The following is a 25,000-nucleotide window of genomic DNA, read 5'->3' as shown; positions in this document are numbered from 1 at the left end:
TGGGGGGGGGCACAATTTTGGGGACATATTTCTGTAGTCTTGGTGAGGAGGCTGTTGGCTCAGACTGTTAGCATGGTAAGGCTGGATGGAGACACTGATAGACTTTGCGAGGTCACCTTGAATTTATTGGGTCATCTGGATAGCAGATGGGCTGAGCCCCAAAATGGTGCCAGCCCCAAAAGACGGGGAGTCAGGTTTTTAAAGGACTCTAGGAGGGCTTTTTCTGGCCAGAGAATGCTCTGTGCAGGTCTGGATTCTGGGAAACTCCTGAGGGGAGAGATAATGGCCTTAGCCAGTGGAATGTGGTCTCAGCAAGTGGAATGTCCATTGTGAAGTGGCCTAGAGGTCAGCTCCCAGGGGAAGGGGTATTGATTCAATTCTTTGATCAGACCTAACGTGAATGTCACATCAGTCACACGTAATTTTGTAGAAGTATGGCCCGGGTGATATTTGGGATATACTTATGCTAAAAATGTAGTTGTTGATCTGCTATTCAAATTTAACCCGTGTTTTGCTTTTGACCTGACAACTCTACCACAGGGGCCAGTGGAGGAAACTGAAGGGGCCAAAGTGGCAGCAGGGGAGGTGTGAGGAGAAGCCCCAGAAAAGACAAGAGCGGCCCTTTGGGTGCACTTCTGCGGAGAACAACACTGGGAAGAGGAGCTTCTCAGCTCTTCCAAGTGTTGGCTGGGGCGGGGGGGGGGAGGGGGGGGGGTCCGTCCTCAAGGAAGTTTTGCCCGCACCTTCCGAGCCAATAGGCTCCCCATCCTCCTCCTCGGGGATGGGGAGCTGCTGGGAGGAGGCGGCCTGCAGGGCGTCGCGGTAACCCCGCCTTCCGCACCCCCCGCGGGTGGAGCCTGAGCGAGGAGCTCCCAAGCAGCCTTCTCTCCCCGGATGACGAACGGCGGGAAAACATGGAGTCGGGCAAGATGGCGCCTGGCAAGAACGCTCCGAGAGACGCCTTGGTGAGTGCGAAAGATGAGAGGCGGGGCGCAAAGCTCGGCACAGCCAGGAACCTGGGAGGCAGGCGCAGGCGTAGGCCTGAGAATGGTCTTGCGTGCTGGCTTCAGCCCAACCTGGGCGGCCCGGAAGGAGTGGGATGGGGGTTCTGGCTCCGGGGCGTCCTCCTGCCATCCGGGGCCCCGCCGGAGCGCCCAGGCCAGCAGCCGGGCTTTGTCTCCGGACCTCGGTCCTAGCGACCTCTTCGTCTCAGCTGCAAGTGTAATGTGCTCGTACTCTGGCGTCCAGAGTTCTGGTGTTAGCTAGCCTCCCCCATCGCCACATCCGAAAATGACAACCAGCTGTAGCCACCCCTGCCTCCGCTGGGAAAACCAAACCCGGCCTTCTTCTCTCTTTACACCCCCACTCCCCGCCCAAATGAAAGTTTTCTGCAAAGAGGGTGCTACAGCATTTGGTGTGTTCCTGACACTCACTTGTGAAGAAAAGGAGGAGTACAAGTTTGGAGCCCAGAGAACGGGGACCTTGTATCATAAGTACAGATATTACCTTGGGTCCAGTCTTGATTTCTAATACCTAGATTATGCATCCGGTGTTTCTTATTTGATTCCACAGGTGATGGCACAGATCCTGAAGGATATGGGAATTACGGAGTACGAACCAAGAGTTATAAACCAAATGTTGGAATTTGCTTTCCGTAAGTTAATAAAACACCAAAAATTTGCCTACTTTGTGAATTTGAAAAGATTGTTTTATTGTAAGAACATTTTCAACTAAATTACTTTTAACATTTAACATCATAGAATTCAGCTTAAAGCAGTAAAGAGAGCTCAAGATAAGGGGAAATGGTATTTATACTGAGATATTTTTAATTGATCATAGAGATAGAACAATTAGATATTAAAAACAAAATGCATAAACTAATTCAGAAATCAATGGAATCTTTGATTAAGAAAAGTGGCCATAAATATTAAGCTAGTCTCATGTTTAAGAAAATAATGTTTTGTTCTTAAAGGGTATGTAACTACAATTCTGGACGATGCAAAAATTTATTCGAGCCATGCTAAGAAACCTAATGTTGATGCAGATGATGTGAGACTGGCAATCCAGTGTCGTGCTGATCAATCTTTTACCTCTCCTCCCCCAAGAGATGTGAGCAAACGTTTATTTAAAGTTAATTCGACTTACAATTTTTTCGTTGTAGTTATAATAAGGTTTTTTGTTTTTGTTTTTGTTTTTTTAGTTTTTACTGGATATCGCAAGGCAGAAAAATCAAACCCCTTTACCTCTGATTAAGCCATATGCAGGACCCAGACTGCCACCTGACAGATACTGCTTAATATCTCCAAACTATAGGCTGAAGTCCTTAATGAAAAAGGTAAAAACTTTTGGTCAATTTAGCTTTTTAAAAAGTTGAGATATATTAGGGGAATTTGTAAAAAGCAAGTAGTTAGTACAGTAGATTAAAAGCTAAGATAATTTAATTTACTAGGATTGTTTTTTAATTCGCTGCTTTGAAAATACCATGTCTGCAGTTACCTGCTATGTTAAAAAAACAAAATATAATATCTAAGATTTTTAGAGCTAAAAGGAGCTTCAGTGTTCATCTAACCCAACACTCATATTTCACACCAGGAAAGTGATCCTAAACTTACCTATGTAGATAGTAGCAAAGCTAGGACTGATATTCAGATCTCATAATTCCCAATCTTTCCACTTTACCATAGTTTTTCATTGAAGCCTGATAATACACCATCAGGAATTGAACTTGCTTTCTGAAATATGACCTAAGGCTCTCCCACCACTGAAAAAGTTCTCCTCACATTGGGCTGCTTTTTTTTTTTTTTAAATATATTTTATTGATTTTTTTACAGAGAGGAGGGGAGAGGGATAGAGAGTTAGAAACATCGATGAGAGAGAAACATTGATCAGCTGCCTCTTGCACACCCCCTACTGGGGATGTGCCCGCAACCAAGGTACATGCCCTTGACCTGAATCGAACCTGGGACCCTTGAGTCTGCAGGCCGACGCTCTATCGGCTGAGCCAAACCTGTTAGGGCTGGGCTGCTTTTGATGTCTGAAATTCCACTATACTAGTAAGAGTTTATTTTGGGAGGTTTAGATGTTGACTAGTTAAGATAAGATTAAAAATTATAAGGAAGTTAGCTGTTATCCCCAAATAAGACTCTACCTTAAACCAAATACTATATAATTATATATTTACTTATACATACTCACATCCATTTATAAAAACCCTAGTTTTAATGTTAAATTTAGAACACTAATAGAACAAAAACAAGACATTCTTGCCATGGATTATCCATTAATAATTCACATCAACAATACTAATTTCATTCCTGGTAAGTTTAAGTGTCAAATGTGAACAACATTAAAACTAATTTGTTAAACCCTTAGGGACCTAACCAAGGAAGACTACTTCCACGGTTAAGTGTTGGTGCTGTTAGTAGCAGACCTACCACTCCTACTATAGGTAAGTGAGAAGGGAAATGCCTTTTCTGGGTGGTAAAGAAGTGCCTCAGCACTTGATTTTGAACTATAATCCAAATCAAAAGGTGAGTCAGAAATTCCCATATGTGTGTTGCCATCATTACATTTACTCATCCTCTAGTAAAGCTATAGACATATATTTTATGAGATTTCAAAATGAGAAAGCCATAAAGAATATCTGATCCCAAATGAGTATAAATGTGGACATTACCCAACCTTGTGGTTAGTATAAACTATAATACCAATAGTTTAAGCTGTGTTCTTTCTGCCTCCTATACAAATGAAGTTGCCAAATACACTCATGGCAGTAGCCAATTCATTATCAGAAATTAAAGAAATTTCTGAATAAATTGATAACAGAATGCAGTCAAAAAAAAGTTTTAAAATGTACAAAAAGTTTAAGGATATCAAAGGGAAAAAATTCTGTTTTAATACTAACCACTTCAAAAGTAGCACTGATTGTCCTATACCAGGGGTGGGGAATGTCCAGCCCATGGGCCGTATAAGGCCCAAGATATCATTTGGTCTGGCCCTGCCAAGGCATTAGGGGTGAGTTAATTAAATGTTTGTCCAAATATAGCAGGCTGATTTGTTTGTTTGTTAATCCTCGCCCAAGGATATTTTTTCATTGATTTTTAGAAAGAGTGGAAGGGGACAGAGAGAGGAAAAAACATGGATGTGAGAGACACACATCGACTGGTTGCCTCCTGCAGGATGGTGAGGTATATGCACTTGACCAGAAATTAACTTGGGACCCTTTAGTCCATGGGCTGATGCTCTATCCACTGAGCCAAACCGGTTAGGGCAACAGGCTGATTTTTAAGTTGATCATTTTGTATGGCCCGTGAATGATGTTATAAATATCCAAATGTCTCTTGGCAGAATTAAGGTTCCCCACCCCTGTATCCTGACCCCTTCATCAGTGCCTTCATCTATGCCCATCCATCATTCTTTGAGCATTTCTTGCTTTCTGGCAAAAGATGTTCCAAGCTCAGCTTATATTTCTACCCCAGTCCTAGAATCAGCTATTTCTCCAAAGAGCACTGGTTCCTTTTAGTGGAGAATGGTATTTTTTTATTATTAAATTTATTGGGGTGACATTGGTCAACATGAACATATAGGTTTCAGGTGGGGGTTTCAGTGTTACAGGATCTGTATATTGTGCCAAGTGCTCACCACCCAAAGTCAAATCTTCTCTTGTCACCATATATTAGAACCCCCTTCTCCCCCCCACCCACTTCCCTCTGGTAACCACCGCACTGTTGTGTTCACGAGTTTGTTTTATATCCCACATATGAGTAAAATCATATGGTTCTTAGCTTTTTTTTTTTAAATGTGTAATCTTTTTTTTTTTTAATATATTTTATTGATTTTTTTACAGAGAGGAAGGGAGAGGGATAGAGAGTTAGAAACATCCATGAGAGAGAAACATCGATCAGCTGCCTCCTGCACATCTCCTATTGGGGATGTGCCCGCAACCCAGGTACATGCCCTTGACCTGAATCGAACCTGGGACCCTTCAGTCCGCAGGCCAATGCTCTATCCACTGAGCCAAACCAGTTTCGGCTGGTTCTTAGCTTTTTATGACTGACTTATTTCACTTAGTATAATGTTCTCAAGATGAGAATGATATTTAGGAGTTGTGGTGGGGGGTCAGTCAGGGAAAACGGAGACATATGTAAAACTTTAAACAATAAAAAAAGAGAAACCATTATTTGAATCTTTTTTTTAAATATATTTTATTGATTTTTTACAGAGAGGAAGGGAGAGGGATAGAGAGTTAGAAACATCGATGAGAGAAACATCGATCAGCTGCCTCCTGCACAAATCCTGCTGGGATGTGCCCACAACCAAGGTACATGCCCTTGACTGGAATCGAACCTGGGACCTTTCAGTCCACAGGCCGACACTCTATTCATTGAGCCAAACCAGTTAGGGCTATTTGCATCTTTTTAATGTCATTGATTAGATAATAAGGAAATCCTATATAATAAAAGGCTAATATGCAAATTGACCAAATGGCAGAACGACCAGTCACTATCACACACACTGACCACCAGGGGTAAACGCTCAACGCAGGAGCCGGGTTCACAGCTGGGGAGCACAGTGGCGGTGGCGGGAGCCTTTCCTGCCTCAGCAGTAGCACTAAGGACCCCTTAGTGGACATCCCCCGAGGGATCCTGGACTGCGAGTGGGTACAGGCCGGGCTGAGGGGACCTCCTCTCCCCAGTACATGAATGTCATGCATCAGGCCTCTAGTATATAAATAATTGATTTAGATTTCCTGATTTTTTGTCCTAAATTCTTGCTGGATTTCTTTCACAAAGTATTTTCAGAAAAAAAAATCCCTTCTCTTTGATCAGTATTGTTTTCTGGCTCTTATTGCTTATAACTTGAGTCCTGTAGATGTCATATAACTCTGGTATAAGCACCATTTGATTTTTGAGGTGTGTAGATAATCTCTTCATATTCTTAAGATATGAATTTACATTTCAGCATTTTCAAACCAGCCTAGTATAGCATTACTTGTACACTTCTAACTGCATGTGACCTCTGTGAATAGAAATTTGCATATAAGTTTGTGTAAGGTTTTGGTCATATACTGCTCATCTGTAGATTCATATTAAGTGAATATGCTTTTTTTATATTGATTTCAGAGAGGACGGGAGAGGGAGAGAGAGAGAAGCATCAATGATGAGAAAGAATCATCAATCGGCTGCCTGCTGCACATCTCCCACCAGGGATCAAACCCACAACCTGGGCATGTGCCCTTGACTGAAATCGAACCCAGGACCCTTCAGTCTGCCACTCTATCCACTGAGCCAAATTGGCCAGGGCTACCCTTTTTTTTTCTAAGTCTAAGGTAACTATGGTAATCAGTTACACATGTTTTTCGTAAGTTAACCAATTTGTTTTCAGTTGTGATTTTTATTCCTAGTTAGATCACTTCTTGGCCTTTTTGCTACGATCAATACTGTCGTTTTGCCCAGCCAGTGTGGCTCAGAGGTTGAGTGTTGACCCAAGAATCAAGGGGCTGTGGGTTCATGTGGTCAGTGCACATTCCCAGGTTGCAGGCTGGATCCCTAGTAGGGGGCAGGCAGCAGGCAGCTGATTGATGGTTTTCTCTCATCAATGTTTCTATCTCCCCCTCTTCATTCCTCTCTCTGAAATCACTAAAAAACATATTTTAAAATAAAAGGTGCAAGTTTTTAACTTTAAATTTTTTTCCAATGGGTTTTATAATGCATAAGACCTAAGCAACTACTCTGTTGAATTTTAAAGCCTAAACTCCATACTTACTTAAATGTTAATAATTCCTTACAGTAATGGCCAAGAAAACACCTACCTACTGTGAAATTTCTTGACCAAATAAAACATGACTGCTTCATTAAACGTCATCAAATTCTTTGAACCACTCTTTAATACATAAGAAAACTTGCCTAGGGATGAAGATATAAAGTTCTCACTTCCTGAGTTTGTAAAAAAAAAGCAATAGAACCCAGATTTCTGTGTACTTTTAGGCTTTCTTCCATTAAGGCTTTCTTATACTTTGTTCCTAGAGATGATGACAGTTGTAGGTTTTTTTCAATGATAGTTGTAGTTTTCCTTTTTTCTTTTTTAATCTTTATTGTTCAGATTGTTACAGATATTCCTCTTTTTTCCCCCCCATAGCTGCCCTCCACCCGGTTCCCACCCCACTCCAGGCCTTCCCCCCCCCCCCCACTGTCCTCATCCATAGGTGTAAGCTCTTTGTCCAATCTCTTCCCGTACCCCCACAGCCCCTTCACCCTGAGAATTGTCAGTCTGCTCCCTTTCCATGCCCCCGATTCTCTTACATTCACCAGTCCGTTCTGTTCATCAGGTTTTTTATTCATTTGATTTTTAGGTTCATTTGTTGATAGATATATATTGTCACTTTGTTGTTCATAATTTTTTATATTTACTCTTTTCTTCTTCCTCTTCTTAGAGCATTTCATATAATACTGGTTTGGTGGTGATGAACTCCTTTAGCTTTTTCTTATCTGTGAAGCTCTTTATCTGACCTTCAATTCTGAATGATAGCTTTGCTGGGTAGAGTAATCTTGGTTGTAGGTTCTAGCTATTCATCACTTTAAATATTTCTTGCCACTCCCTTCTGGCCTGCATGGTTTCTGTTGAGAAATCAGCTGACAGTTGTATGGATACTCCCTTGTAGGTAACTAACTGTTTTTCTCTTGCTGCTTTTAAGACTCTTTGTCTTTTGCCCTTGGCATTTTAATTATGATGTGTCTTGGTGTGGTCCTCTTTGGATTCCTCTTGTTTGGGGTTCTCTGTGCTTCCTGAACTTGTAAGTCTATTTCTTTCACCAGGTAGAGGGAGTTTTCTGTCATTATTTCTTCAAATAGGCTTTCAATATCTTGCTCTCTCTCTTCTTCTGGCACCCCCATAATTCAGATGTTGGTACGCTTGAAGTTGTCCCAGAGGCTCCTTACACTATCTTCATATTTTTGGATTCTTTTTGTTTTTCTGGTAGGGTGTTTTTTGCTTCTTCATATTTCAAATCTTTGACTTGATTCTTGGGATCCTCTAGTCTGCTGTTGGATCTTTGTATATTATTCTTTATTTCAGTCAGTGTATGCTTCATTTCTGATTGGTCCTTTTTCATATCTTCGAGGGTTTCACCAAATTTCTCAGAGGTTTCTAGAAGATTGTTGAGTAACCTTATAACCGTGGTTTTTTACTGTATATCCAGTACTTTGCTTTCATCGATTTCTTTCATTTGTGACTTGTTTCTTTGTCTCTGCATTTTGGCTTCTTCCCTGTTTGTTTCTATGTACTGGGTAGCTGCTAAGTCTCCTTGAGTTGATAGAGTGGCCTTGTGTGGTAGTTGTCCTATAGGGCCCAGTGGCTCAACCTCCCCAGTCACCTGAGGTGGATGCTCTTGGTGCACCCCTTTGTGGGCTGTGTGCACAGTCTTGTTGTAGTTAACCCTTAATTGCTATTGGTATCACTGGGAGGAATTGACCTCCAGGCCAGTTGGCTGTGATGACCATCTGTGTCTACACTGGAAGATCTGTTGTGCAGGAGACACCCTTATGGGGCAGGACTTGCTTCAATGAGGCTTTGGTGCTCACTGAGTTTTCCCCTTGAGTATGTATCTTCTGGTTGTGAAGAGTTGTAATCTGGTATGGTCTCACTCTGACCACTGGGTACACTGGCTCTTGGATCTCCAAGGAGGTGCAAGGTCAGCCATTGTCTGGGGCCGCCCAGCAGGAGCTACAGAGACATCTGCAGATTCCTCCTCTTTGTATGGGGTTTGGAAGTGCCCAGATGAGGCCCAGCTGTGAAGCAAGGCAGGCTACTGCTGCCAGACCTTGGGCCTTCTTTTGGAAGCTCTGGGGCTCTCTGACCCAGCTGCAGTTTGACAGGTTTTAGGCGGAGAAAGGACAGGTCATTCATATGCAAAAGCTTCTGCACACAGCTTGGATAGGGTTGTAAATTGGGTGGTGTGGGGTCTCTGGGAATCACTAGGGTGGAGCAAACAGCAATGGCTGCCAGTCAGCCCTGCACCGGAGAGGTCCCCAGGTCTCTGCATCCCGCACCCCCATGCAGGAACAATGATCGCTGCAAGCACCTCTGAGAAAAAGCCTCCCTCATGTTCTTGTCCCGATGCCAGACAGTCCCATTTCTCCCCGTATGTGTCTGGATCCCCCAGAGTCTCACCCAGAACTGGAGTTCAGAGCAAGTGGGAGCTTGTATCGCCCTCCTGATTAAAAGAGCAGCACGTCCAGGTGCCAGCACTTTCTGCGCCTCTGCAACTCTTACCAGTCTCAATCCACTTTCCTCACCTCTCCATGGTTCTGGGTGGTAGTAGTTCTGCCTTTTAGTTGTAATTTTGATGTGGTTGTGAGAGGCAGCATGTATAGGTGTTTACCTATGCCACCATCTTGGTTCTCTTGATAGTTGTAGTTTTTCAAATAACTATCCCTGGGCAGGTTGGTTCTAGGAGAAAGGGATATATGGAAAACCTTACATCCCCAAGGGAAAAACTAGGAACATACATATTTCCAAAAATGCATTTTTTTGAGAGAGCTGTGACATCAGTTTACACGCTGAGTCTTTGAGTCTTGGGAAATTCATCCATTAAGCAAATATTTGTTGAGTGCCTATTAGGAGCAAGGCACAAACGCCATGTGCTCACAAGGATGTATAAGGTTAGAGGCTTGTAATTGAGGGAACAACATAAGACACTAATAATAAGGCTCCTATAACATATTAAGGGAATTTCAGAGGCAGGCAATGACTACTGAATAAAAAAATTTACAAAATGGGGTGGTATTTGAATTTTACCTTGGATTAAAGGGTTGAATTAAAATGAGGGGTGTTGAACATGGTTATATCCAAGATCTCTTTCTACTTAAAAAAAATCTGAATATAAAAAAGAAATATTTTTTGCCAACCTGAGGACCCCAAAGGGTATATTTGATAGGCTTTTTAAAATATATATATATTTTATTGATTTTTTACACAGAGGAAGGGAGAGGGAAAGAGAGTTAGAAACATCGATGAGAGAGAAACATCTATCAGCTGCTTCCTGCACACCCCCTATTGGGGATATGCCCGCAACCAGGGTACACGCCCTTGATCGGAATCGAACCTGGGACCCTTCAGTCTGCAGGCTGACGCTCTATCCACTGAGCCAAACCGGTTAGGGCTGATAGGCTTTTTGTTAGATGTGTGTGATTTAACTTCATGGGCATAATAGACATCTTCTAGTTCTCAGCAAGTGACAAAAATTAAAAGTGCCATGTAGGGTAATTAATAGAAAAGATGGGTCATTATTCAGCTAGCTTATTTAAACACTCAATTTTATGACTTCCTGTCACTAAAATTCCATGCCAGTTGCTGTTTGAAGAGCTTTATGTGGTTTATTTTGTTTTAATTCTCACAGAATCCTATTAAATAGGTACTGTTGTCCCCATTTGATAGATGAGAAAAGAGAGGTACAAAAAGATTAAATAACTTGCCCAAGCATACTCAGCTAGTAGGTGATAAAAGCCTGGATTCAAACACAAGCAGGTAGGTCCAGAACCTACATTTTTTACCACTGCACTATCCTGAAGTTTTAGCATCTACTAGTAAACAAACTGTTGAGCTTGTAAACACTTTTGAAGTTACTTCACTCTTATTCCTAATGATTTTTTTCTCACCTTTTATTACTTCCCTATATGCTTTGAAGGTAGTTTCTGGTAAGGTAAGGAGGGCAGAATATGAACCTTTATAAGTCATCTAACTAACATAGTCTGTTAATTAAAACTACAGCAACCCCACAAACAGTGTCTGTTACAAATAAAGTTGCACCTCCAGTATCAGTGACAAGCCAAAGGTTTACAGTGCAGATTCCACCTTCTCAGTCCACACCTGTCAAACCAGGTAACGTCATGGGTGGGGAAGGGGGGTGGTGGTGTAAGTGGTTCTTTTAAAATATTTTTTTCTGAATTTTAAAATTTCTGAATAATTTGTGACTATAGAACAGTTTGTGTTCCTATAGCAAGAGTTAAATTGTTTAACATAAGAAGGTGGCAGTAATGCTGCAAATCTTCAGAGGGGGTCTATGAGCCCACTAAAATTACAATATATGAAATTTTAAGTATATATAACATTTTGGGGTTAGGGAGAGTATTCACTGTGACCATCAGATTCTCAAAAAACAATGTGAACTAAAATAAGTTAGGGCCCACAAATCTAAGGCAGCTTCAGGAGAAAGCACTTGGGGTTCAAGCTCAAGAAAATTGTACAACTGAATGTACATCAAAAGAAAAGTGTACCTTTACTCACTTCATGGAAGGAGATATATAAAATTGGAATAATATAAGTAGAATTCTGTTACAGTATAGTTTGTTAATGCACATGTTTAGATTCACATCTTAAACTTAATCACACGCAATAAACTATGTATATAAAATATTAGCCTATGAGGGAAGCAAGATTCTTACGTTGAACATATAGAGTGTGTAGTATGATGAATCCAGTGCACTGCTTCCCATGACTAAGTACTAGGTAAAGTTTTAGGTAGTTAAAAGTTCAAAAAAAAACTAACATAAAACCTTTAACCTTATATTAGATACTAATTAAAGTATTTAAAATTTAATTCAGCCTGGCCGGTATGGCTCAGTGGTTGAGCATCGCACATGCCCAGGTTGTGGGCTCGATCCCCAGTAGGGGGCATGCAGAAGGCAGCCAATCAGTGATTCTCATCATTAATGTTTCTCTCTCCCTTCCTCTCTGAAATCAATAAAAATATATTTAAAATAAATAAAATTTAATTCAACTTTTAATGCAGCATAATTATAATTACCTGAGTTTCTTCTATGATGTAGTTGCACTTAATGCTATGGAAATTATTAGAATTACACCCAACTCTGTTGAACACTTTTTACCATTTGTTTCTGATCCTGGGTAATTCATAGTTTGGGGATGTTTTCTCCTCTGTTTACAGTTCCTACAACAACTGCAGTTCAGAATGTTCTGATTAATCCTTCAATGATTGGACCAAAAAATATTCTTATTACTGCCAACATGGTTTCATCACAGAACACGGCCAATGAATCAAACCCATTGAAGAGAAAACATGAAGATGATGATGACAGTGATACTCTGTAAGGAAATAATCTAGATGCATTTCAGATGCATAGTTGGTTTTGAGCCCAATATACTGAATTAGAACATTCTAGATCTTCTCAAGTTTTATCTTGGAAAACAAGGACAGCTGCAGTATTTTTCATATTTGTGTAAACTGTTAGATTTAAGTAAGGCTGCCAATGTTTTTTCATTAGGCTTCAAGTAGAAAAAGTTAAGCGATTATTTAATAGTTTCATTAATGTTGAGTCCTACAATTCTGTTTTTGGAAGCAGTTTTCTGCCATCTATCACTGACAGTAGCACTTAAGTTTCAGTTTCTGCGGCCTGATCAGTGAACTAATCTTTACAGCATAATTTCTAATCTACATTCAAGTACTACTTTCTTTTGTAAGTTAAAATAGTCACTTTTATTGTCACCAACTTTTATAAAGAATTCCCTCAACTTAGTAAATACTTTGGAGAGGATGTATTTAAAATTCTAAATCCAGTTTTGAATGTATTTGTTTCTTGGTTTTCCTTAACCTCCTACCTCCTCAACCCCGTTTCTAGATCCCATTTGTTTTCTGTACCATCTTCTCCCCATAGGCTTAAGTTTTTCCCTATTGCTCTTAAATTTAAAAGCCCAAAACTGGAATTTTAAAAATATCATTACTAATAATACACCATAGTATTATTTTCATATATTTAAAACCTATTTTATATGCCTGCTGTTCTACAGTTCACTTTAACCTGGGTGTTTCCACTTGCTTTTTCTCTCTATACCAGAGCAATTTGTTATCCCTTGCATTTTATGCCCATTGAGCTTTACTCTCTTTTTGATAGGTAGTTTACATTCAGTTTGAGTCTTATATTCCAAGTTGATAACTCCACCATATTTCACATTTCTAAATTTAACATAGATGACGCTATAGCTTAAAATCTGCGTTGATAAGTATATTTACACTGGACCTAGGCAAAACCACTGAAGAGCAAGTATTTTACCACATGCATACATGCTTTGATCACTACTGCTTGAACCTTCCTCCTATTGGTATAATTCAGATCATTTTTCTAGTTTGTTGCTGAGGATGTCACACTTACAATGGGATCACACCTGAAAGTTTTCTAATGGTTTTCCTTCCTGTAGAAGGCCAATAACAAATTAGTGTGATGTGAACTGCACTTAGATACACTCTGCTTAGATTTTCCCAGTAATGTTACTAAATACCTTTCCCTTTTTATACACATCGAAATACCTTATTGGGTAAGATTGCTAAGTTTTCAAAAATATAAACAGGTTTGTAGTTTCTGTTTAAGTAAGTTTGACATATTCAACATATGATTATTTTTACAGAATTTCCTGTAATGAATTTTCATATTTGAGGATTTTCAAAATTTAAAACACAAAGTTTTATCTTAGGATGCCCCTTGATAAAGAATTACTCCAGTAACAGGAAAGAAATGTCTTATTTTGAGTGTTTTTGGATGTTAGGAAAAGGTGGTATCAAACTTATAAAAACAGATCTGATGAACATCATAGGAGAGAAATGTTCATTATATATAGCATAGGAAATCATTACTTGAATGTTCTCAGGGAGGCAGCATGTCAAAAGGCCTAAGTTGTAGTTCTGGCTCCATCCTTTACCAACTGTGTGACCTTACTTTACCTTTGAGCCATGTTCTCTTCACTAGTAACAAGAAAATAACACCAACCCTGCCTACCTAACAGGGATGTTGTGAGGGTTAATTGATATATGTGCAAGTTCTTTCAAAATTTTAAAATGTTATATAACGAATTGTTAATGTATTTGTTCCAAGATTATTAATAAAAAAATTGTATCATTTATCTTTCTTGTTTGATTTAAGAGCATCATCCTGTACACCAAAAGATTGCAGGTTTTGATTCCAAGTCAGGGCACATACCGCGGTTGCAGGTTCTATCCCTGGTCAGGGCAAGTCAGGGGATAACCAGTTGATGTTTCTCTCACATCAACGTTTCTCTTTCTCTCTAAAATCGATAAATGCATATCCTTGGGTGAGGATTTTTTAAAAAAGATTCAAGGAAGATGAACAAGGCCCAGTAATTCTGAGGCTCAAAAAGCAATTAAGATTTAATGGATGAGTTAATTCTAAATCAGGGAACTGTTTGCTTTTATTTAGAATCAGCATATGACTCTAGTGAAGCAAAATAAAAATGAAAGAATAGAGGTTTAAATCTGTTAAAAAACATTACATGCTCTGTCTTTGGTGGGAATTCATACATGTAATTGAATGTTCATTCACTTACTAGGTCAGCCAGTGGGTGGATTGCTCTTTGAGGTGACGACCACTTACTTTATCTTGCAGATCATCCTTCCCTAACTACCTCCACCAAATCTAGCTTCAAGAATGACTTAAGGCAGCTCTTGTCCTCCAGCTTCTAGGTGGATTTTTTAAGAGGTACTGATGGTAATTGGGGTGAGGACATTGATGTCCCAAGTTCGTTCTTTCACAAATAGGAAACAAGTGTCTTATCAGAGTATGAATATTGGAATACAGCCAGCATGTGGGAGAATGGAAGATAAAATGCACACTGTGGTCTAAGAAGTCCAGAGTGCAGGGAAGTAAGTACTCAAAAGGTAAGGAAGATAACACTAATCAGAAGAGCAAGTACAAAGTCATGTGTATAATATGCCACCATATATATTTTAATAGACTTATATGTATATGCACACATAGATATGCTTTTTATATGCATTAAATAGCTCCACATTGAAGGAAACCAGTCTTAGAGTGCTTATTTCTAAGGAGGGAAACTGACAGCTAGGGAACTTGGGTAGAAATGAGTCTAATTCTGTACCTCTTTTTGATTTTTCTTATGTCCTATAGGGAAGGTATAGTCATAAAAAAGGAAAAGAAGGGACGCAGAAAACACTGAGCCAAAGGGATTGAATTAGTTTATGACGTGAAGAGTATAATCTCATCTGTATACAGGCATGCATATATTGTCTAGGCTTTGAAAGTGAATATGCTACACTTGAGCCTAAACACTTGCCATGTTTTATCAGTAATACCTAATTCTATATTAAATCAGGAAGCACATCCTTGCACTATTCTAGTTTATATGCTCATAAATTGTCCTCAAAGAGTTGTAAACTCCTTCAGGACAAATGTTATCTTACGTTCCCTCCATTATGTCCTAAGCATAAAGCAGGTACTCAAATATTTGCATTTCCTCGTTCACTCTGGGTTAATGACCCAAATAAATGGGGGGAAATCCTGGAAGCAGAGTTTATTAGAAAGTACTTAAAAGGTACAGTCAGATTGATGGATGGGTAAATTGGCAGTTATAGAGCCTAAGTGCTAGGTTTATGGGTTTTTACAATTTTTTCAATTCCTATGTACATTTGAAATAATAAAATATTAGGGGGAAAGCAATCAGAGTGGGGGGGGGCACAGAGTCATCAGTATGCTAAATTCTGGCCCATCTGTGACACTAATTTGCTGGATCTGTGGGTAGCATGTCTGGGTCTCTTCAAAAAGATCAGGCTAGAATTTCTGCTTTTTAAACCAAGGTACAGCATACCATTAGAGTTATGCAGAAACATGGTGCATTTTAAAATTAATTACAACTATAGGGATAATATTAATTAAAATACAAATGTATTTTTAAGAAAAAAATTGAGCCATAAAATTTTTATTTTGTTTAAAAAAAAATCACCAAAATTTTCTTTTGCTGTTTTCTCCCAAAAGTTAAAGAAAAAAGTGCTAGTCTAGGAGCATTATTTCAGGGAGGCACAATAAGCACCAGCCATTAGACAAATCTGGACCTGACTACCTGCTGTTATTTACTAGCTCTGTGATCCTGTCCAAGAGGTCAAGTATTTCTCTATCCATAAAGGTGAAATAGATATTTAGTATGCAAAATACCCAGCAGAGAAATTCTGGTTAAACATGGACTTTTGAAATTTCATATTTACCTCTGCTCACTCCAGAAACCCCATTAAAATGACAGGAAAGGAAAAGGAAGGTAAAATTACTTAAACAATAATCAGAATGTCACTAGAATTGCCTCTTGATCTTTTGGCTAAGATCAAGTGAAGAATGATTTTCAGCAATGACAATGAAACAAAGTCTTCAAATCCGAGAAACTGATATATAAGCTGAAATTCTATAGTCAAACAGGCAAGCTGAATAAAGATACTTTCTGATACATAATGTCTTCAAAATGTTGCCTCCCAGGCACTCTTTCTCAGGAAGCTAGTTGGAGTCTTGTGTTTCATAAGAGTAAACCAAGAAAGAGGGGAGAAAGGGAATACAGGAAAGGGGAGCTCCAACGCAGGTGAAAAGAATCCCCAAGAGCGTTACCGAAAGGGCAGCCAGGACAAACTAGAATGGGAGCACAGAGAACTCCTCCAACAAGGCCATCTCTAATAAGGTGTTATGTTATGGTTTGTTTCAGGGGAACATTTATTTTAATTTTAAAAAGTAAATAGAAAATACATGAAAACTAAAGCAACTGGATCTAGGTTGCTTTTTTAAACATGTAAACAAATCTTAACATAAGACTTTGTTCAATAAACACAAATACATAAAAGGTGAGATCAAAAGATATGAGAATGACAATATGGCATATCAAAACTTCTGAAATTGCCCTAACCGGTTTGGCTCAGTAGATAGAGCATCAGCCTACAGACTGAAGGGCCTCAGGTTTGATTCTGGTCAAGGGCATGTACCTTGGTTGCAGGCAGATCCACAGTAGAGGGTGTGAAGGAGGCAGCTGATCGATATTTCTCTCTCATCGATGTTTCTAACTCTCTATCCCTCTCCCTTCCTCTCTGTAAAAAAATCAATAAAATATATTTTAAAAATCCTGAGATGCAGCGAAAGCAATAATAAAGAGGAAAGTTTATATCTTTACAGGACTATCTCAAGAAACAAGAGAAATTGCAAGTAAACAACCTAGCATTACATCTTAAAGAACTACAAAAAGAAGAATACAAGCAATCCAAAGTCAGCAAAAGAAAGGAAATAATAAAAATTAGAGAAGAATTGAATGAAATGGAGAACAAAAAGACTATACAAAAAATTAATACAACAAAGAGCTGGTTCTTTGAAAAGATTAATAAAATTAGGGGGACAGATCAACCAAAGGACTTGTACGTATGCATATAAGCCTAACCAATGAACACAGACAACAGGGGGGTGAGGGCATGAGTGGGGGTGGGGGGGCAATAGGGGGATAAGGACACATATGTAATACCTTAATCAATAAAGAAATTTAAAAAAATTAAATTGACAAAATCCTGCCTAGATTAAGGATAAAAGAAACATGACTCAAATAAACAAAATCAGAAATGAAAGAAGTGACCACAGACATCACAGATATACAAAGGATCATACTAGAATACTATGAAAGACTATAGGCCACCAAATTCAATAATCTAGAACAGTGGTCGGCAAACTCATTAGTCAACAGAGCCAAATATCAACAGTACAACGATTGAAATTTCTTTTGAGAGCCAAATTTTTTAAGCTTAAACTGTATAGGTAAGTGCATTGTTATTAACTTAATTAGGGTACTCCTAAGCTTCCCTTTGCTAAAAACGTCCTCAATCTGAGGGGTCGACCTCAGCGAACGTACCCCCACTTCTTCTAATGCCACTTCTTCAAAATAGGCTCCCCCAGGCTGAAAACTGACTTCTGCACATGGGCCACAGAGTTTCAATTGCACTGTACGTGCACGCCCGCACGTGGTTTTTTGTGGAAGAGCCACACTCAAGGGGCCAAAGAGCCGCATGTGGTTCGCGAGCTGTGGTTTGCCAACCACTGACCTAGAAGAAATAGGCAAGTTCCTAGAAAAATATAAGCTCCCTAGACTGAATCATAAAGTGAGGAAAGTGAAACAACCATCAAAAACCTCCCAAAAATAAAAGTCTAAGACCAGATAGATGGCTTCATGAGTGAATCCTACCAAACATTCAAAGAAGATTTGAAATCTATTCTTCTCAAACTCTTTCCAAGAAGTTAAAGAAGAGTCAATACTTCCTAACACATTTTTTGAGGCCATTATAACTCTGGTACCCAAACCTGGCAATAATATCTCTGATGAATACAGATGCAAAAATCCTAAACAAAATACAAGCAAATCAAATACAATAGTACATTTTAAAAATAATACATCATAATCAAGTGGCTTTATTCCAAGGGCACAAGAATGTTTCAACATACATAAACACCACATTAATACACCACATTAAACAAAGGATAAAAATCATGATCTTTATAGATGCAAAAAAAGCATTTGATAAGATATAACATCCATGTATGATTAAAAATCTCAATAAAATAGGAATAGAAGGAAAGTACCTCAACATAATAAAAGCCATGTATGACAAACCCTCAGCCAATATCATACTCAATGGTGAAAAACTGAAAGGTTTTCCTCTAAAATCAGGAAAAAGAAAAGAATGCCACTCCTACCACTCCTATTCAACATAGTTCTGGAAGTCCTAGCCAGAGCAATCAGGCAAGAGAAAGAAATAAAAGGCACCCAAATTGGGAATGAAGAAGTAAAAAGTGTCACTTTTGCAGATGACATGACTGTGTATATAGAAAACCCTAAAAACAGCAATATTAGAAAAAATAAACAAATACATTAAAGTTACAGATACATAATCAATGTGCAAAAATCCCCTGCTTTCCTATATATTAACAATGAAAATTCAGAAAAAAATCGAAAAAATTCCTTCTACAATTGCAACAAAAAGAATAAAATACTTAGGGATAAACTTAACAAAAGATATGAAGTACCTATATAATGAAAACTACAAAGCATTATTAAAAGAGATTAAAAAACACAACAAAACGGAAAATATTCTGTGTTCATGGACTGAAAAAAACCAACATAATTAACATGGCCATATTACTCAAAACAATATGCAAATTTAATGCAATCATCAGATTTGTATTGAAACAAAAAAGATGTCAAACAGCCAAAGCAATCCTGAGAAAAAAGAACGAAGCCAGGGTATCACACTACCTAACTTCAAATTATACTACAGAGCTGAGATTATCAAAATAGCATGGTATTGGCAGTAAAATGGACACACAGACCAATAGAACAGAACTGAGAACCCAGAAATAAAACCACACGTATATGGGCAAATAATTCTTGACAAAGGAGACAAAAGCACACTATGTAGGAAAGAAAGCCTTTTCAATAAATGGTGCTGGGGAAATGGGAAAGCCACATGCAAAAGAACTAGATTACGGTTTGTCCCCACATATACAACTTAATTCAAAATGGATCAAAGAGACTTCCAGTCAAGATGGAGGCATAGGTAAGGATTCCTTCTTTTTTACCGCAGCATAGTATTCCATTGTGTAGATGTACCAGTTTTTCAATCCACTCACCTGCTGATGAGCACTTAGGCTGTTTCCAAATCTTAGCTATGGTAAATTGTGCTAAGCGAAATAAGCCAGTCAGAGAAAGATAAATATCACATGATCTCACTTATTTGTGGCATATAATGAACAACAAACTGATGAACAAAAACAAATCCAGAGACAGAGAAGCATCAATCAGACTGTCAAACCTCAGAGGGAAAGTAGGGGAGGGTGGGGGTAAGGGGGAGAGATCAACCAAAGGACTTGTATGCATGCATATAAGCCTAACCAGTGGACACAGACACCAGGGGGGTGAGGGAATGAGTATGTGTGTGTGTGGGGGGGGGGTTATTGGGGGGATAAGGACACATATGTAATACCTTAATCAAAAAAAAATATGGAGGCATAGGGAAATGTGGCACTCGCATCCTCCAACAACCACATCAAATTTACAACTAAACCATAGAACATACATCATTCAGAACTGCCTGAAATCTGGCTGAACAGAAGTCCCAAACCTAGAGAATTAAAGAAGCCACACTGCCCAGCCAGTGTGCTCAGTTGGTTGAGCATCGTCCTGTGCAACAAAGGTCACTGGTTCAATTCCTGGTCAGAGCTTACGCCTGGGTTGCACGCTAGATTCCCCAGGTTGGGGACATGCAGGAGGCAGCCAATCGATGATTCTCATCAATGTTTCTACCTCTCCTTCTCCCTCTCCCTTCCCCTCTATCTATACCAGTGGTTCTCAACCTTCCTAATGCTGCGACCCTTTAATACAGTTCCTCATGTTGTGGTGACCCCCAACCATAAAATTATTTTCGTTGCTACTTCATAACTGTAATTTTGCTGTTATGAACAGTAATGTAAATATCTGATATGCAGGTTGTATTTTCTTTGTTACAAATTGAACATAATTAAAGCATAGTAATTAATCACAAAAACAATATGTAATTATATGTGTTTTTTGATGGTCTTAGGCAACCCCTGTGAAAGGGTCGTTTGACCCCCAAAGGTTGAGAACTGCTGATCTATACATATAAAAGGCTAAGTGTCCATCTGTCCAACTGTAGCTATGATGTGCACTGACCACCAGGGGGCAGACACTCAACACAGGAGCTGCTATGACACACACTAGCCATTTACAGAGAAATGGCACCTCGGATGCTGCCGACAAACCAACACTCGGCTTCCCTCAAGTGGGACACAGGCCCCGCCACCACCTCAGAGCAACACCCCAACAAATCGCAGCCAATGCCACCAAGACCCCACAGCGCAAAATGCAGCCCAAAGCCCAGCCCTGGCCTGAAACAGTGGCTGTGGGCAGCAGGTAATCACATAGCAACGCCTAGCTTCCTCTCCCTAGTGACTTGGAGTTTCTTCAGCCCAGGAACCTGACTTGCTTTACAGCCAGGTGCAAACATTTTGCAGTTTAACCAAATGTTTGTGAAGCATTTTCCTGTGCCTCATCTCATTTGATCCTCACATTAGTCCTGGAGTAGGTAGATAGGAAACTCGGTAGGATCCTATTTTCTTTTCATTAGCAAGAAGCAAATAGCAATATTAAAATATTTCTTCTAATTAATTTCCTTTCAATGTGCATGAATTCGTACACTGGGACACTAGTAAGATAAATAAAAACTGTTATAAAAAAAAGAAGAAGTAGCCACATTAAGACTGGTATGGTAGTTCCTGAAAAAAAATTAAGAGTTACCTCTTCTGGGTATCTACATGCAAATTTTGAAACCATTTATTTGCAAAGATATATGTACCACTATGTTCACTGCAACCATTATTCCTGGTGGCCAACACATGAAAACAGCCAAAATGTCTCAATAGAGGATTGGATAAAGAAGATGTGGTACCTATATATAATGGAATACTACTCAGCCTTAAGAAAAGATAAAATAGTGCCATTTGCAACAACATGGATGGACCTTGAGGATATTATGGAAGTGAAATAAGTCAGTCAGAAGAAGCTAAACTAAGAACCATATGATTTTACTCATGTGGGATATAAAACTGAAACTCATAGACACAGACAACATATGGTGGTTACCAGAGGGAAGGGGGTGGTAAAGGGTAAAGGGGACCATATATATTGTGACAGAAGATTATTTGATTTTGTTTGGTGGGTATACAATGTAATATACAGATCATGTATTAGAGAAATGTACACTTGAAACCTATATAATCTTATTAGCCAATCTCACCCCAATAAATTTAATAAAAAGAAAAACAGAACTCATGAATAAAGATATTTCCTGTAAAAAAATAATAAAAGTTACATAAGTAAATGCAATCATAGCATGACATAGCTCAGCTGTGAATACTTACAATTATATAACCTAGAATTATGATAAAACTATATTGGGAGAATGAAGAATAGGAAGTATTGTGGTAGAGTCTATAAGTGAGCTAAATTGTCCCATGTATAAAATTAATAGATACCTTTTTTTTTTTTAAATTTCCCCGATTTTACATCTTTTTTTTTTAAAATATATTTTATTGATTTTTTACAGAGAGGAAGGGAGAGAGATAGAAAGTTAGAAACATCGATGAGAGAGAAACATCGATCAGCTGCCTTCTGCACATCTCCTACTGGGAATGTGCCCGCAACCCAGGTACATGCCCTTGACCAGAATCGAACCTGGGACCCTTCAGTCCGCAGGTCGACGCTCTATCCACTGAGCCAAACCGGTTTCGGCAATAGATACCTTTCTTAAAAAAATTAGAAGTTAACAGAATAAGCATATTACTTAAAATATGGAGGCAAATACCATAAAAAAGCTAAGAGTTGAAAGCAATCACCTCTGGGGAGTGGGAATCACAAGTGGGAGGAATGAAATGAGGCCTATTTTTTTGTTATAAGCCTTGACTTTAAATTATATTCATGTGGCTCTGGTCAGTGTGGCTCAATTGGTTGAGCATTGTCTTGTGCACCCCAGGGCACATAACCAAGTTACAGTTTCAATCCCTGGTCAGGGTGCATGTGGGTGGCAACCAATAGATATTTTCTCTCTCACACTGATGTTTCTCTTTCTCTCTCTGTCTCTCTCTCTGTCTCTCTCTCTCTCTTCTTTTCTCTAAAATCAATAAAAACATATATTCAAAAAAAATTAGCCCTAGCCAGTTTGGCTCAGTGGATAGAGCGCCGGCCTGTGGACTGCAGGGTCCCAGGTTTGATTACGGTCAAGGGCACATGCCGGGGTTGTGGGCTCAATTGTGGTGGGGGGCGTACAGGAGGCAGCCAATCAATGATTCTCTCTTATCACTGATGTTTCTATCTCTCTTCCTTCCTCTCTGAAATAAAAAAAATCTATATATTAAAAAAATTACATTCATGTGTAACAGATAAAAATAAAATTTAAAATAAAGTACCACAATGTGTGGCATAAAAGAGTAGACATTTACCTAATCCCACCTCCCCATCACTGATGCCCCATTTCTTCCATTCAGAAATGTAGATTTGATCCTTTGAAAAGTCTGTTCTCACTCTAACTAACAAAATATGACAGGAAAAGAATCCCAGTTTCAATGAATATTTTTTTATTTATTTAACAGATCACCAACTTTGTCTCCCTCCCTCCCTACAACTGGAATTTCATCTGGTTTTCATTCGAGTAGTGAAACAATGACAAAGCTAATCAGAATAAGCTACTCCAAGAAGAGAATTAAGCTAACAGCTTACTTTTTTAACAGACAAAATATAAATATATGCACTGTAGGATGTATAATGGTTTAGTCACTAAGAAATTCAAATGGGATCCTGAAGAATGGAAGCAAGTCCAGGGTGCAGTAAAGATGAGCTGAGATGCTGTGCAACCGTTTAAGTGTTCCTGGGCTGCATCTCTTGACCATTAGCTGAATCTTGACATGGGGGAAGATTTTAGCTAATATCAAGTAGAGATGCGGAAAGCACTACGTTCACTAAGGGGACGTGCACAGGAACCAAAAAGCAGGAAAAGTATTAAACATTGCTGAGAGCATCCACCCCAGGAAGGACTTTACCTGTTATTGAGAGAGCATACACAAAGAGACAGTATTACGATAGGATTCACTAAGCCAGATCTGTCACTTTCTATCTTCCCAATAATATGTCAGCTCTTCTTTACGATAGATAGCCAGAAGTTGGCTATCTTTTACATTTTGGGTCCCAGGTCTACTAGACCATAACCTCTTTGAGAATAAGTTTTCCTATAGGCCCCTCCCCACCTCAAATAGATGGCAGGAGATTAATTTCAAGCTCCTCCATTTGTACTGCCCAGCTAAAAATGACTGCTAATGACAACACTACCTACTATCACCACTCCATTCTACCCACCTCTCACTGCATAACCCTCATCCTTCCCTCAAAGAAGCCAAAAAATCAAGGAAGAACCTCACCTTCCAGGAGCTCTAAACTGGCACCACCCCCAGTGCTCACATGGCTGACTTTATCCTCTGTGTTCCATTTGGCACAGCAAGTAGCAGTGTCTCCACCACCTGTTGAATGGAAGCCAAGTAAAAATGGGAAAGGAGGGGAAAAAAAAGAATTGGCACCAAAACTTCAGAGTGATGTACTTGCAAGCCCAAACCAGAAACTAATGAAACCCTAACTCCATCTCATTAAGAGGTTCCTCCATAAATTATATAACTGTTTACCTCTCAAGAATCACTGTGCCAAGAAACCCAGGAAAACTTACCCATTTCCCGTCTACTTTCCTCTGATCAGAATTCTGCCAGCTCACATTGGTAGTAGCTTCATAGATGACCCCTTACCTATGATGGTGATGCAGCCCCTGGACGTGGCTTTCACCACCTCGTCCATGAGGGCTTTGGTCCCTCGGGCAAAAGCTTCCCATTCAAATACGCCCACAGGTCCATTCCACACAATCTGCTTAGCCCTAGCGACAGCCTCAGCATACTTCTTGCTGCTCTCGGGACCGCAGTCCAAGCCCTATGGGGTAGAGTTAATAGTTAAGAAAATCTACTTAGAGAAACAAATACCACCTTTACCAAGACCAGAACTTAAGGCTGAACATCAGAGTTTCTTCTAGAACCAAGATACTCTTCAGTCTTTTAAAATTATAAACCTGTTCATGCCCTTTATGGAAGATCAAATCTAAGGAAAAACCTCAAAGGTTATTTGATAAAATAACTTTCTTAGCCATGCTATTATCATTGTGTATTATTGTGAAGAACTAGGTTGGTGGTTTTCAACCAGGGTCAGTTCTGCCCCTTCCCAGGAGATGCGTGGCAATGTCTGGAGACATTTCTGGTTGTCACAACTGGGGAGTGGGGGGTGCTACTGACACCTATAGTCAAAGATGCCGTAAACACCCTCTAATGCCACAACAGCCCTCTGTAACAAAACAAAAACTACCTGAGATGTCAGTAGTGCCAGGTTGAAAAACACTGAACAAATCAGTGATTCTCAAACTTTGGCAAACATAAGAATCACCAGGAGGGCTTGTCTGAGTATAATTGCTGGGCTCTACCACCCCCCGCAACCAGAGTTTCTGATTCAGTAGGTGTGGGGTGGGCCCCAAGATCTAGTTGTTTTTTAACAAATTCCAAAACGATACTAA

At 39.4% G+C, this 25,000-nt stretch overlaps 2 protein-coding genes across 3 annotated transcripts in view; one reads left to right on the top strand and one right to left on the bottom strand.

The window, feature by feature from the left end:
* Nucleotides 1-815: 815 nt before the first annotated feature.
* Nucleotides 816-13,909, top strand: TAF9B (TATA-box binding protein associated factor 9b). 2 transcript variants are annotated; one of them, XM_059678598.1, is made up of 7 exons: nt 816-965; nt 1,573-1,654; nt 1,973-2,109; nt 2,201-2,335; nt 3,373-3,448; nt 10,768-10,878; nt 11,945-13,909. In XM_059678598.1, exons 1-7 carry the CDS (start codon nt 915-917, stop codon nt 12,106-12,108), a joined length of 756 nt encoding a protein of 251 aa, XP_059534581.1. In that variant the 5' UTR covers nt 816-914; the 3' UTR covers nt 12,109-13,909. The 2 variants fall into 2 exon arrangements, with proteins under 2 accessions (XP_059534581.1, XP_059534582.1); XM_059678599.1 differs by lacking the exon at nt 10,768-10,878.
* A 9,049-nt stretch (nt 13,910-22,958) lies between these two features.
* The window catches only part of PGK1 (phosphoglycerate kinase 1), a 32,563-nt gene continuing 30,521 nt past the window's right edge, over nt 22,959-25,000 (bottom strand). Inside the window, exons 9-11 of the mRNA XM_059678597.1 lie at nt 24,192-24,369; nt 23,817-23,915; nt 22,959-23,441 (exon numbers count right to left, since the gene is read on the bottom strand). Of these exons, the coding sequence (XP_059534580.1) occupies nt 23,401-23,441; nt 23,817-23,915; nt 24,192-24,369 (318 nt within the window). The 3' untranslated portion in view covers nt 22,959-23,400. The remainder of the gene's footprint in view (nt 23,442-23,816; nt 23,916-24,191; nt 24,370-25,000) is intronic.

Source organism: Myotis daubentonii, chromosome X (genome assembly GCF_963259705.1).
Source record: "Myotis daubentonii chromosome X, mMyoDau2.1, whole genome shotgun sequence".
Lineage (NCBI taxonomy): Eukaryota > Metazoa > Chordata > Mammalia > Chiroptera > Vespertilionidae > Myotis > Myotis daubentonii.
The sequence above is the reverse complement of the archived record's forward strand: the minus strand, read 5'-3'. Positions and strand labels throughout refer to the sequence as shown.

Coding starts and splice junctions, on each gene's coding strand:
- TAF9B (XM_059678598.1), top strand. CDS start 915: ATGGAGTCGGGCAAGATGGCGCCTGGCAAGAACGCTCCGAGAGACGCC. Junction 2,336..3,372: donor TGAAGTCCTTAATGAAAAAG/GTAAAAACTTTT, acceptor TTAAACCCTTAG/GGACCTAACCAAGGAAGACT. Junction 3,449..10,767: donor ACCTACCACTCCTACTATAG/GTAAGTGAGAAG, acceptor TTAAAACTACAG/CAACCCCACAAACAGTGTCT.